At 47.7% G+C, this 15145-nt stretch overlaps 2 protein-coding genes across 2 annotated transcripts; both read right to left on the bottom strand.

The window, feature by feature from the left end:
* Nucleotides 1-628: 628 nt before the first annotated feature.
* On the bottom strand, nucleotides 629-988 carry PtA15_3A464 (uncharacterized protein; the record flags this gene model as incomplete). The annotated part of the gene is made up of 2 exons (XM_053167435.1): nucleotides 629-635; nucleotides 726-988. The coding sequence occupies 2 exons, from the start codon at nucleotides 986-988 to the stop codon at nucleotides 629-631; spliced, it is 270 nt and encodes an 89-aa protein (XP_053018652.1).
* A 76-nt stretch (nucleotides 989-1064) lies between these two features.
* PtA15_3A463 (uncharacterized protein) lies at nucleotides 1065-6013 on the bottom strand (the record flags this gene model as incomplete). The annotated part of the gene is made up of 13 exons (XM_053167434.1): nucleotides 1065-1205; nucleotides 1711-1875; nucleotides 1961-2028; nucleotides 2934-3031; nucleotides 3106-3343; nucleotides 3423-3822; nucleotides 3884-4064; nucleotides 4169-4342; nucleotides 4435-4760; nucleotides 4845-4922; nucleotides 5052-5686; nucleotides 5751-5885; nucleotides 5956-6013. 13 exons carry the CDS (start codon nucleotides 6011-6013, stop codon nucleotides 1065-1067), a joined length of 2697 nt encoding a protein of 898 aa, XP_053018651.1.
* Between the last annotated feature and the right edge of the window lie 9132 nt (nucleotides 6014-15145).

Genomic DNA, 15145 nt, shown 5'->3' with positions numbered 1-15145 from the left:
GGAGAGAGCTCCTTATATAGACAAATGTGAGGGATTTTAGCTACAAGGGGGACCCTGGATGAGGCATTTTAGCTGGCGGGCTGCGTACAAGTGGTTTCAGAAGATACTAAATACAGGCAAAAAGTGGGGTGAGAAATGAAAGATGATGTCATACTAATGCAAGGAGTGCAGAAATGGGGTCAGAAGACTGCATGCAGCTGCAAGGGGTGCATAAATGAAGCGGGGACATGTCAAATACAGAAGAAATGGGGTTGGTCACCTGCATATGCAGTGGAGATAAGTAGGTGTTTGGCTGGGGCTGAGTATGTATACCCTGGGAAAGGTGACTTGAGGGGTGTGACAGGTTGATGACTGGGGCTGGCCGTGTCCATGAGGGTCCAAGAGGGTGTAACCTCCAATCCAGCAGGGTTCCAGCAATGCTTTCAGTGGTGAATAGGGGTAAAATTGGCCGTAGAATCCATTTCTGAGGTCAATTTGGTGGTATATTGAGGCCTAGGGTGAGTAAATATATGTATGAGAAAAAACCTTTGATTTTTTACTTTTCCGTCTACCACATTGGTGCAACAGTTCTTGGGCTTTGACTTCTTTCAAGTATTTGGAATATTTGCTCGAGGGAATGTGGTATTGTTCAAAGGCTTTTTTGACAGCTAAAGAATAAGATTGCTCAGGGCCATCAACAAGATCTTCTGGCTTAAAAAAGAGGGCAGTGTGTACCTTGATCAAACGTGATCAGCTCGACGGACTTGGTCCACCACCTCTTCATCTCATTGATCTCATTGCCCAACGCGCCGCGCTCCTCAGCCTGGATGATTTCCTTTGCCCAGGCAATATTTTGATGATGAGGCTGGGCGGTTTGGAAGCCCAAGATGAAGCAATGGTTGCAGGGGTCATGGTTGGAGCTGATGAGCTTAGCGCTTTCAGCTTTGGTCTGGCCAATCAAGAGGGTCTTGAGGTCCATGATGTCCCATTGCATCCGTGCCGCTTGCATGTCGGCACCAACACTTTGCCCGCTTGGTGGCTGCATTTCTTGCCCCCCACCAGCTGGTCTTTGAAATGCACCCTGGCTACGCCAGCTTCATGACCGTCGATAGGCTCCTGTATCTGTTGTCTCCCTCGGCCACAATTGGCTTGAGGTAGTCCACAGATGGGCGGCCCATGTCGGGCTCAGACGCGTGGGCATCCCATTCTTTCCGCTTGTGTAGTTGCTGGGATTTGACAAGTCTGTGGACGGCTGTGAGCACAATGTGGTATGGATAGTCTGCTGGGTTGGGTCCGACTTCGTGCATTCTGGGCACAAAGGTGCTTGAGGCTGCCCAGCCACTGACGTAGATGCAACGGTGGGCCGCTACGCTACATTTAGTCTGTAGTTCAGCGCAGCGTAGCAGATCTAAACTACAAATGATGGGGTTTTCTGTTAGCGGACAGTTATTGCCCGCTACCGCTAACAGGCACCCCTTGAAACTACAGGGCCTCTATCGCCGCTATCAGCGCTAGCAGTGCTATTCAACCGCTAAAAAGGCTAATAGCGCTGTTAGCGCCTGTTAGTGTAGCGTAGCGGCCCGTAGCAGGCGCTACAGCTAACGGCACTGTGTCAGGAACTACGCAATGCTAAACTAGCGGATAGCGCACACCACAGATAGTTTAGCGTAGCGGCCCACCGTTGCTTGAATAGATGATTGGAAGATGATGGGCCATCTGGGATTGCTGAACTGGGTCGAGTGCGCCCATAGTCAGGACTGGCTGGTGGGTTTGTTGGGCCTCAACAATCAGTTTCCGCAGCTTCCGTGCTTGGAGGTTGGCATAGCTGTCCAGGCTGCCCCGCTTGGTGGAATACGAGCATTGAGTGTTGGCAAATCTGGGTGAGTCGAACCACTCCTGGATGGACCCAGTGAGCTGGGCAAGGTTATCAGCATGAGCTCCAGTCATGATTGGCCGGATGGTCTGGGGCTTCGAAGCAGACCGGCTGAGTCTGTGCCTCGATCATTGTGGTGTGGTAGTGCTGGGCAGTTGGCCGGAGACTGGCCGGGACTATGACACAACTCCCCCGGGGGAACAGGGCAGCGTGTATGCGCCAAAAGGGCCAGTTGTATTTAGGTTGAGGGAAATTACAGCCATTCCGAAAAAGCTTGGTTCCTTTGAAAGGAATTTCCGCTGGGAATTCCAGTGGGATTTTCCAACCTTGTATGCAAGGAAGTATCAAGGTTGGACATTTGGATATCTATGCCTACATCATTGGTATATGCAGGACACATATATCACGAGTAGGTGAGCTCAATCACTGACTTCTACTCATTTCCCCCCTTTTTTGATTCCAGAATTGGAATCCTTGACCAATTTTTACCCCGGTCTGCCATCATGATGGACGCACCCAGGTGTCAGGATGCCGGTCCCCCCGCTGCCAGCATTTTTTTTTGCTACCAAACGGCTTGGCCAGTAGCATCCTCTAAGCGGCTGCGCTTGTGGGGATGGATATCCATCTGTCCAACCTTGTTGTTGGATACACACAAGTTGGAAATTCCAAAAAGAATTTCCACTGGAAATTCCCTCCAAAGAAGCCAAGCTTTTTCGGAATGGCTGTAGGTGGACAAATACAATAAAACAACACCACACAGCAATACGAAGCACGTCTAAGGAACTAAACGTTCAAAAAAAGAAAAAAGGATGACAATGGGAGGGAGAAAACCATGAGATTTAAATACTATGATGAGCTGAGGAGAATTGAGTGGAAGAACTAGCAGGGCCTTTGACCCATCGAACCACAGCCAGTTTGAAATCCCTGCACAGGTCCTTCGCATCCTCCAGCAACTCTTCAAGGTCCCCGCCTTCATCAGTCTCATCTTGTCCATTGTCCTCATCATCATCATCCTCTTCGCCGTGGCGCGCGGAAGAGGGGTCATCATCAAGTCGCAAGCTCCGGCCCGGCCGGCGAGCACCAGTCTTCGAGCCCCCGTTTGCCTCGTACCTCAGCAGATCTTTCAGCGTAATCAACCCGACTAACGATCCATTAGACTCGACCAAGACCATCCGAGGCCTAGGATGAAGACGACAGCCACTTCATCAGCCATCGATTCAAAAACCCGATCCAAAAGCAAAATCAAAACCCACCCGATCTTCTTGAAGAGTGAGACGACCATCTCGAGCGGTTGTTTTGGATTGACTCGGACTGGAGTCGGGTTGACAAGATAGGAGAGATCAAGCCGCTCGAACATCCGACTCCGTCCTGATTCGACCCCCTCCTCAGACCCTTCATCCCCTCCTCCGCCTTCACACTCCCTCTCTTTGCCTGTCTTTCGTGAAAGGACCACAATCACGTCTTCTGAAAACCTCGTCAATGTCGCATCATCTAACAAAAACCAATCAAATCATAACATCGCATCAATACAATGGTCCCACAGAGAGAGAAAAGGAGGGGGGCACTAAACTGATAGTTTTTGTGAGATCAGCGGACGAGACGTAGCCCAGGATAGACAGATCGAGCGCATCAGAGACGACAGGCCAGCCGGAGAAGCCCTTAATGCGCCCATTGCGTTCGGTCCCAAGGATGGTCTTGAGTTCGTGTAGGGGGAGCTGTCTAGGCAAGGCTAAGGCGGTACTATGAGGATGAAGATGGCCTGAACTCGCCGAGAAATCGACCCGATGGGTCTCATTGGCAAGCTTCACCCCATGCGTCCGACCTGTCATCACCGCCCCAACGGCCAGTCCGTGCAAATGATCTTCTTTTTCAAGACAGGGGAAACCGTTCATGTGGATCATCTTGTCTGCGATTCCTCCGTGCCCTTTAACCAGCTGATCGGAGACTGCTTTGGTGACCAAAAGAACTACCTATAAAAGATAATCAAACATCACTCATATAAGACTTTGTGTTGGATAGAAAGATGTTTACCATTGTGGGTAAGATATAAGTCAAGGCCCCAGTGAGCTCGAACATGATCACCACGACCGAGACGGTGATCCGCATTATTCCTCCGAGGGCAGCGGCAGAGCCCAGCAAGGCGTAAGTGCCAGGCGTGATACACGGCTTCTCAGGATCACAGGAGGAGAACATTGCCCAATGGGGAAACGCCCTAGGAGTCAAGCGCAACAATAAATGATCAAATGCTTGCTATGTGAGACGATTGGGGAATGTCTGCTGCAAAGGATAGAGAGCGAAATGAGCTTTTGGTCTTACCGGTAAAGAGCCTTCACGAGGATGCCTAACATCCGGCCAAATGTGGCACCGACGGCCATTGAGGGAATGAATATCCCAGCGGGAACCCGGCAGCCAAAAGAAAGTACCACTAGACACGCTCTGATGACTGTTGCAAGCAGTAGTGAGTTGACCATCTGCCACTGAGCCCAAGACCTTTTCGCGATAAGAAATGAGCATGAAGCCAAGAGAAAAGGGGTGATGATCAGATCAACTGGAGAATGAAAGTGATTGACGAGTGCACTCACTGACACAAACCGTCGTAGTCTCCGCCGCCTTCACATTCACGGAACAAGATCTCGAGACTTTCAGTCATATCGATCCTCAGAAACATGTTGAAGTATCCGATGATTGCCGTCAGACCGGCGAGGAAGATAGCCTCGGAGATCGCTGAGTTGGCCAGATGACGCCGTCTGAAAACGGCCACTTGCAGGTTGTACTTCGTCACAAACGCCCCATAAAGGCCCCCGAAGAGGCCGATCAACACAAAAAATCCTAACTCGAAAAAGTGCCAGTCTCGGTCGTACGACACTTGAAACAGGACCAGCTTTCCCGTCCGGAATGGGTTGACGGCCTGCATGCCCATTTTCCGTGATTTCAGTGGGTTCTGCTCTGTTCTGTGCATTTACCGAATATCACAGATAGGGAGCCAACTGACTGATAGGGTGACTGTCGCAATCAACGCACAGAAGAAGCTTCGCCACATGGTTTTGATCGGAAAGGAGATCGTCATTTCCTAAGATAGTAAGAATAAGGTCGCCACCAAAAAAAAAAGGCAGAGTTGTTAGAAAGGTGGACAATCAAAACAGAAAACAGATAAATAGATTTGAAGAAAGAGAAGTAGAGTGACCCAACTGATTCATACCTCAAAAGCAAACAATACGCCACCGACCGGACTACCAAACGCGACCGCGACGCCAGCTGCGCTAGCGGCGGTGACGAGTTCCCTCATTTTGCGGCGACTCTTGCTGAAGCGCTGGAACTGATTAGCGAGGACGAAGCCGATGGAAGCGGCCATATGGACGCTGGGCCCTTCTTTTCCGATGCTGAGGCCACTAGCGATAGCGAGGGGGAGGGTGAGGCTCTTGATGGCGAGGGTAGGGAAGCTGAGGAAGCCGGGCTTGTCGAAGCCTGAGAGGATGCATTTGATTTCTGAGATGCCTGAGCCGGCGGCGGCGGGTGCGAAGCTCTTGACCAGCTTGGCCGACGCGTAGGCGAACAGGACGCAATAGAACACATAGGCCAGGTAGCGCACCGGCCCGAACCGCGTCCATGTCTGCCAGTCCTCGCACCCCTCCTCCGTCCCCCCCGCCCCGATCACCCCACTCGCTCCACCCAGGCCGATCATCACTTCTTCCCGCGAATGTGTGCTTCGCTCGATCTCCCAGCAACAGAACTTCTCGTTCAGCCACCATCCCTGCTGACAATATCCCATCTTCAGATTCGATAACCACGCAGTGATGATCGAGATCAACGCCGCATTCAGCCCGATCGTCGCTCCTATACACAACATTCCTGGTTATTCCTGCACATCCGTGCCTACAGTGGTGGATGCTCCGCTTACCTACTAACCCTACTACCAGCCAACTCTGCGCTGAGCCGTACAGATTCACGATAGATTTAATGGGCGCCGAGCTGGAGTGATAGCGGTATTCGAACTTGCGCCGATTGCGTTCCCGAAAAGCATCCTGAAACCAATCTGTGTGTGGCAGGCAAAAAACCAACGCCGTGTTAGTGTGGGGTAAGATAGCAGTGCATTTGGGACGGACCGATGGTAGTGAATTCCAGGAATCTGTCTGGACGCGTTGAGGAGCTCGACGAGGCCATCGAGCCGATAACAGGTGGATGCCGTGGATCAAGCTGGCGGCCTGGTTCGATATGGTCCGGACTCCGATCGCTTGATATGTAATTGGATGGCCTGGCTGAGTTCTGCCGTCGGGTGATTGGTTGTTGTTCAGGATGCAAATGGGTCGGGTCGACCCGGAGGCGACCCGAGACCCGGCGGGTCTCGGGTCGGGTTCGGTCAGCCTGACAGCTGAAAAACCAATTTCCGACCCGACCCGGCAAGACCCGATTGTCAATCGGGTTCGGGTTTGGGCAGGCCGATTCCACTTCGGGTCGGCCCGATGACCCGACTATGACCCGATTGAGTCAGCTGTAATCGCCGATCGGTGACTTAAGTCTGAGATATCTGATATCCCCTCAACCCACAGTCACACAATCACCCATCCTGCGCCGAGTCCCAACCATGCGACGGTCCAAGAGGAAACAACCGGCCGCGGTAAATTCCAGTTCGTCTGATGAAGAGTCTCCGATCGAGGTTTCCCAATCCCAAGTCACCACCAAGGGCCAGTCTCAGCCGCCAAGCACTCAAGAGGTTGCAAAAACCACCGAAAAGGATCCTGAACCATCAAGTGCGCAAGAATCTCAATCTACCAGTCGAAATTTGAAAAAACAAAAGACGACGAGCGACATTTGGGAGCACTTCACCAAAAAAGAATCCGGCAAGTCTCCTTGTTTTTGTGTTTGTGGGGGCCACTTTTGAAGAAGCTTTCTGATAATTTTCTTTTTTTAACAGGTCAGGGTACCAAGGCACACTGTCATTACTGCCAAGACCAACTCGAGGGTAAGAGCTCCAACGGCACCAAGCACCTATGGCGTCACCTCGAACGTTGCAGCTCCTACCTCACCTCCAGCAAGCAAACCATGTTGAAACTCTCGGCACCCGCGGATGGATCAAAACCAACCAACTGGATATTCTCTCAGACGACCTCGCGCGAGCTTCTTGTCAAAATGGTTATTGCTCACAAACAGCCATTCGTCTTTGTCAAACAGCCGCTATTCCGCGCCTTTGTCGCCTCACTACAACCAAAGTTCAAATTCTTTACTCGAACGACCCTCAAGACCGAAGTAATGGCTTTATACAACTCGATGAAGGAAAAGCTAGCTGTTGAGATTTCTGGTGTAGATCGAGTTGCCTTAACAACTGATCTCTGGACCTCGTCTAACCAGTCACCTTATATGGTAATTTTGGCTCATTTTATTTCGTCGGACTGGACGCTGAAGACTCACATCATATCCTTTAAGGAGCTTCTCACTCCTCACACTGGTGTCGCTATCGCTGAACAACTCGTCAACGTGATGAACAAATGGAAAATATTGGATAAGGTGGCATCTATCACCGTCGATAATGCCGCAAGCAACGACTCCGCAATCACTCGAGTAATATCGTCTATTTCAGCCCGGAGAAGTCTTCCCCTTGAAATGAAAGGAATTTATTTCCATGTCCGATGTCTTGCGCACGTTATTAACTTGGTCGTGAAGGATGGCCTGAAGATCTTCTCCGAAGCTATCAACAAGATTCGGGACAGCGTTCGTTACACCAAGAGCACCCCTTCGCGTAAACAATCCTTCAAGGAGGCGATCGATCTTGTTGGAATGGACCAGCGAGCTCTCCCATCAGTCGATGTTCCCACCCGCTGGAACTCCACTTTCCTCATGATCAAGTCGGCCCTCCCGTATAAGGAAGCGTTTGATCAGCTCGCCATTCAAGACGCTAACTACACTCATTGTCCTAACTCAACCGAGTGGGAGGAGATTTCAACTATGAAGGATTTCTTGTCTGTTTTCCACTCGGGTACATCATTTCTTCTTTGTGATCATTGAATTCCCACAGATCAATTAGCTGACATTTCATTCACTGCTTGTTTGATTTAGCTACTTTAAAACTTGGAATGACACGATACCCTACTGCACATCTTGCCTATAAAACGATGAAGAAGATTGACAAACAGCTCAAAGAATCCCGAGAAAATGGCTCGCCCGAAATAATCGAAATGATCCAGCTGATGCAAGAAAAATTCGACAAGTACTGGCTTCCGATGGAAGACTTCACGGCAATCAACCAGGTTTTCGATCCCCGTTGCAAGTTCCAGCGCATAGAATTTATTCTATCTGAAGAGGTTGGCGAAGATCAAGCTACACTCACCATCAACAGAATCAGAAAAACCCTTGCCAGCTGGTTCGATGACGTGATTGGCAACAAAAACAAGCTTTTCTCCAAAATTCACTCGAGCCTCGATTGCAATGGAAACAACTTGACCATTCAAAACGACGCTACTGCTGATGAAGATGATCAGCGCTTTGAGCAATACCTCAAGAGGAAGAAGGTGGCCCAATCGGTATCTACTACGGCTGAGCTTGACTTGTATCTCCAGGAGCCTCCAATTCTCATTGAATTGGCTAATTTTTCGGTCCTCACCTGGTGGAGCACCCACACCGATCGATTCCCAACACTCGCCATACTTGCAAAATCTGTTTTAATGACTCCGATGACTTCGATCGCATCAGAATCAGCATTCTCCACAGGTGGAAGAGTCCTTGGCAGTAATCGAACCCGAATGCAACCAAACACTCTTGAAGCACTTGTATGCGCGCAAAACTGGATCCGCGCTGAAGAGGGGATCATAATGAACGAAGATGATGACTTTGATAATGTATCTGAGTCTGTTTCTGGCTCATCATAGTATCTTTTCTTTGATTTTATCCTCATAGGCTCCCCTGTTGTATATACACGAATGCACCAGGACCAGATTGCTGAAAATTGGCACAATCTTATTTCCTTTCTCATTCAACGGCCCAAAACGCTCGGGTCACCCCTGACCCGACCCTGACCCGACCCGACCCGCTGCATCCTTAATCGGGTTCGGGTTTGGGCAGCCTGTTTGAGATTTTGACCCGACCCGCCCCGACCCGAGATTTACCTCGGGTCGGGTTCGGGCACTGTTTTCCGACCCGAACCCGACCCGTTTACATCCTGAGTTGTTGTCCCTTGGTTGGTCGATCGGGTATCCCCGGAGGACACCCCATTCCCAGTTCCAACAACGCCACGGGCTGTGCCACCCACATGGGGATTTTTTTTTTGGTGTATCATACATACTATTTATGGTGTTCAAAGTTGGTTTGCATAATTTTATACATGCATAAATCATAAAAATATGTTGGTGAGGAAATTTTGTATTACATAATCAAACAGTTATATCCCCTGCAAAAAAGATTTTATGATTTTATGATTTATGCATGCATAAAATTATGCAAACCAACTTTGAACACCATAATTGTGTTTTGAAAAAAGCTTGGACACTTTTACACGACTAGTTCTACAGTGGAAAGTCTAAAAGCTACACTTTTGGGGTCTGGGAGGCACTATTAGTTGGATATGAGCAGAATCTGTGGGTGAACCCCATTTTTGGAATACATCAAGTGAAGTTGATGTTTTTGTGATGGAGGGGGGGATTGCTCAACTGTCCAAGAATTATTCAAAACACAATACATAGGCCCTGTTTGGCACCAATATAATCAGCGATGTATTTCACAGATTATATTGCTGAAATACCGATGGTGTTTGGCGGAGCAATATATCCAATTTCCTGTAATTACATTATTACCCCTCGATACAGCAATAGCGAAAAAGCTTGCGGGTGGGCGAGGCTGAAAATCCAACAGACAAAAATTTTTGCTTCAGCCCCGCCCCCTGTATTCTTCCAAATCTTCTCAACTTCCAGCCCCTTTGCACTCGACCATATCCCATATTGCCTCCCACCTCCGCCATCAGAAATGGCCCCCGACCGAATTCCCCCCGCCGGACCCAACCACTGCCCAGCCGCCAGCCAGGAACTGATCCAGCAGCCGCCCAATTTTTTTTTTTCACCGGTGAGTTGGCCCCCTTTTTCCGCATCCATGATCAATCTTGATCACTCACGTCCGCTCTGCAACTGCCCAGCCGCTGCAAGACATCCCAGCCACCACCCAGGATCCCATCCAGCACCCCCCCGGCCCCCCAAAAAAATTCAACGGTGAGCCGCCTTTTTCGCATCCTTTGACCGCCGCATCAACCACTGACCAGAGGTTGTTTGCTCCCTCCTTGTCCCCGGCCCAATTTTGTAGCTGCTGCCTGATTATTGTGAGTGTAGTTTTTTATCCTCCCCACCCCGCCCCGCAAACCATTGCTGACTCAAATCGTACCCCCAGACAATGTCAATTCCATCATCCAACAACCGATTCAGCGTCACCCGCTGAGCGGACCCGCTGCCGTTCGCCAATGTGCATGGCGAGCCGCAAGAGTCATACCTGCTGCCGAGTCAGCCGCCTGACTCTCAGGCGCAGGCCTGCCGGTTGTTCTTCGAGGATGGCGACCCAGCGGCGGCAGCGAATTCCACTGAACGAACCGCGCCCGCGCCCAACGGGGGCCGACCCGTCCCAGCAACTCCTGGCGCTCCCCATCAACCCGGCCGCGGGCCACCCTCCACCCCAGCTACCCGGGTGATCACCGTGGAGCATCATGTGTTCATCCGAACCCCTGCTGGCCAGCTAGCTCTGGCCAATCCAACCGCCCCCATCGCCTCAACCACCAAGATTTGGGAGCGGGTCATTCCAAAGGGCGAGGCAGTGCTGAAGACAATCCTCCAGCACACCACCTGGCCCGATTTCAAGACGAACTGCATTGCGGCAATTGATGCGACGATCCCCCTCCTCAGCAAGCACCTCCTCTCTTGCGAGGAAGAAGGCCTGCTCAAGTGGCAGGGGATTATCCCGAGGGACGAGGTGTACGGCAAGGGAGTCAACGCGATGATCATGGCACCCGATGATTTTTGTGCATTTGTTGATGCGTGCCTCGGCAACCCGTTGCGCAAGGTGTTGGTGAAGGTCTCAATGGCGGACCCGGGAAAGGTGGCAAAGGCCCTAGAGGTGGTGAGTCTGCTCCTTCACTCTTTTCTCCTCCCCACCTCTCAATCATGTACATCACTAACCACTATTCCTTGCACACGCTGGCCTTCCCAGGAACGCGCCCAGCGTGATAGCTTGGAAATGGGCTACCACTACAAACATGGATGAATTTGGGAAGGCATATATTGATCAATATGGCATATATTGATCGTATTATATTGATCATTTTTTTTTCGGACATACTTCGCGCACTGTGAAAAACACTTTGCGCACTGCACAGTGCGCGAATTCCCAAACACTTCGCGCACTGCGGGTAAAATACGCAACTTTTTGAAGCTTTTTTTTGACCAATCAATAGACAGGCTTCTCATTGGCCTCTCTGAATTTTTTGGGAGTTTTTTGAAGCATTCTTCTACGTTAAAAAAATCATTAAAAACCAGCAGAAATGTAGGATTTGGGCGCCTAAAAAACAAGGTTCTCATAGCCCCAAAATTCCAAATCATTTATTGAGTAATGAAACATGCAAGAACACCTACTTCAGAAGTTTTTAGCCACTTTTTGCAAGAATACAGGTCTGAAAAATCAGGATAATTTAGATGCAATGTGCTAATATGTGGTGAAGTTTGTTATTTTTCAGACCCGTATGCTTGCACAAAGTGGCTGGAAACTTTTGAAGTAGCTTTTCTTACATGTTTCAGTACTCAATAAATTATTTGAAATTTTTGGGCTATGGGAACCTTGTTTTTTAGGCGCCCAAATCCTACATTTCTTCTGGTTTTCAATGATTTTTTTTAACATAGAAGAATGCTTCGAAAAACTCCCAAAAAATTCAGAGAGGCCAATGAGAGGCCTGTCTATTGATTGGTCAAATAAAATCTTCAAAAAGTTGTGTATTTTACCCGCAGTGCGCGAAGTGTTTGGGAATCCGCGCACTGTGCAGTGCGCGAAGTGTTTTTCGCAGTGCGCGAAGTATGTCCGTTTTTTTTTTTTTGAAATTTCCCTTTAATTTGTTTCCTTCCTGCAACATTATAACCCTTCTATCATCTCTCTTTCTCTTGATTTCCTCCTTTCTTAGTTTTCAACCATAGTAAAAGCTTCATTTTGTTGCCAGATCAAATAGGTCATTTGTACATACTCATATGAATTATTCCTGAGAAAAAATAGTCTATTAAGTCAGGCAGGGAGGGGAAGGGGGGAGGAGGAATGGGGAGGCATGAATTATTGTCACTTGAACCTTGCAGAAGTGTTGAAATATACTTTCCAAAAAAAAAAAAAAAAAACAATCAGTCTCGATATATCATGCTACATCAATTTTGTTCATATTTAATGGCTTGTATATATGACTCATCATATCCAATATCATAAATTTCTACTAGGCCTGGGATTGATTTAACATTTGTACCAGATTTGAGTAAGGTGTCTTATATCATAGAAGAACTCCCACGCGGCACTGAGATATAGTGGGAGAAACACCAGGAAACTACCAAATCAGTGATATTTGGCAACTGATCACATTGTGGTTGCTACATTTGGAGGTTTTGAGGTCATTAGAGGTACACCATGATCCGTTGAGGCCATTTGGTCATTTTTGTACCAATATCATGGAAGAACTCCCACACTGCGCTGAGATATAGTGGCAGGAACACCAAGAAACTACCAAATTAGTCATATTTGGCAACTGATTACATTGTGGCTGCTACATTTGAAGGTTTTGAGGTCATTCAAGGTAAACAATGATCCCTTGAAGCCATTTGATCATTTTTGTACCAATATCATGGAAGAACTCCCATGCTGCGCTGAGATATAGTGGCAGAAACACCAAGAAACTACCAAATTAGTGATATTTGGCAACTGATCACATTGTGGCTGCTACATTTGGGGGTTTTGTGGTCATTCAAGGTACACAATGAACCTTTGAGGGAATGTGAACATTTTGGTACCAATATCATGGAAGAACTCCCATGCTGCGCTGAGATATAGTGGCAGAAACACCAAGAAACTACCAAATTAGTGATATTTGGCAACTGATCACATTGTGGCTGCTACATTTGGGGATTTCCTGGTCATTCAAGGTACAAAATGAATCTCTGAGGGAATATGATAATTTTTTTAGGAATATCATGGAAGAACTCCCATGCTGCGCTGAGATATAGTGGCAGAAACACCAAGAAACTAGCAAATTAGTGATATTTGGCAACTGATCACATTGTGGCTGCTACATTTGGACGTTTTGAGGTCATTTAAGGTACACCATGATCCCTTGAGTCCATTTGATCATTTTTGTACTAATATCATGGAAGAACTCCCATGCTGCGCTGAGATATAGTGGCAGAAACACCAAGAAACTACCAAATTAGTGATATTTGGCAACTGATCACATTGTGGATGCTACATTTGGGGGTTTTGTGGTCATTCAAGGTACCCAATGAATCTTTGAGGGCATGTGAAAATTTGGGTACCAATATCATGAAAGAACTCCCATGGTGTGCTGAGATATAGTGGCAGAAACACCAAGAAACTACCAAATTAGTGATATTTGGCAACTGATCACATTGTGGCTGCTTCATTTGGGGGTTTTGTGGTCATTCAAGGTACTCAATGAACCTTTGAGGGAATGTGAACATTTTGGTACCAATATCATGGAAGAACTCCCATGCTGCGCTGAGATATAGTGGCAGAAACACCAAGAAACTACCAAATTAGTGATATTTGGCAACTGATCACATTGTGGCTGCTACATTTGGGGTTTTGTGGTCATTCAAGGTACAAAATGAATCTCTGAGGGAATGGAACATTTTGTTACCAATATCATGGAAGAACTCCCACGCTGCGCTGAGATATAATGGCAGAAACACCAAGAAACTGCCAAATTAGTCATATTTGGCAACTGATCACATTGTGGCTGCTAAATTTGAAGGTTTTGAGGTCATTCAAGGTACACCATGATCCCTTGAGACCATTTGATCATTTTTATACCAATATCATGGAGAAAATCCCATGCTGCGCTGAGATATAGTGGCAGAAACACCAAGAAACTGCCAAATTAGTGATATTTGGCAACTGATCACATTGTGGCTGCTACATTTGGGGTTTTTGTGGTCATTCAAGGTACACAATAAATCTTTGAGGGCATGTGAACATTTTGGTACCAATACCATGGAAGAACTCCCATGCTGCGCTGAGATATAGTGGCAGAAACACCAATTAACTAGCCAATTAGTGATATTTGGCAACTGATCACATTGTAGCTGCTACATTTGGGGGTTTTGTGGTTGTTCAAGGTACAAAATGAGTCTTTGAGGGCATGAGAACATTATGTTACCAATATCAGGGAAGAACTCCCATGCTGCGCTGAGATATAGTGGCAGAAACACCAAGAAACTACCAAATTAGTGATATTTGGCAACTGATCACATTGAGGCTGCTACATTTGGGGTTTTTGTGGTCATTCAAGGTACCCAAGGAATCCTTTAGGGCATGTGAGCATTCTGGTACCAATATCATGGAAGAACTCCCATGCTGCGCTGAGATATAGTGGCAGAAACACCAAGAAACTACCAAATTAGTGATATTTGGCAACTGATCACATTGTGGCTGCTACATTTGGGGTTTTTGTGGTCATTCAAGGTACCCAAGGAATCCTTTAGGGCATGTGAACATTTTGGTACCAATATCATGGAAGAACTCCCATGTTGCACTGAGATATAGTGGCAGAAACACCAAGAAACTACCAAATTAGTGATATTTGGCAACTGATCACTTGGTGGCTGCTACATTTGGACGTTTTGAGGTCATTCAAGGTACACATTGATCCCTCGAGGCCATTTGATCATTTTTGTACCAATATCATGGAAGAACTCCCACACTGCGCTGAGATATAGTGGCAGAAACACCAAGAAACTACCAAATTAGTGATATTTGGCAACTGATCACATTGTGGCTGCTACATTTGGGGGTTTTGTGGTCATTCAAGGTAAACCATGATCCCTTGAAGCCATTTGATCATTTTTGTACCAATATCATGGAAGAACTCCCATGCTGCGCTGAGATATAGTGGCAGAAACACCAAGAAACTACCACATTAGTGATATTTGGCAACTGACCACATTGTGGCTGCTACATTTGGGAGTTTTGTGGTCATTCAAGGTACACAATGAACCTTTGAGGGAATATGAACATTTTGGTACCAATATCGTGGAAGAACTCCCACGCTGCGCTCAGATATAGCGGCAG

The sequence above is a fragment of the Puccinia triticina genome, chromosome 3A, assembly GCF_026914185.1.
Source record: "Puccinia triticina chromosome 3A, complete sequence".
Taxonomy (NCBI): domain Eukaryota; kingdom Fungi; phylum Basidiomycota; class Pucciniomycetes; order Pucciniales; family Pucciniaceae; genus Puccinia; species Puccinia triticina.
This window is presented reverse-complemented; position numbering and strand designations above follow the sequence as displayed.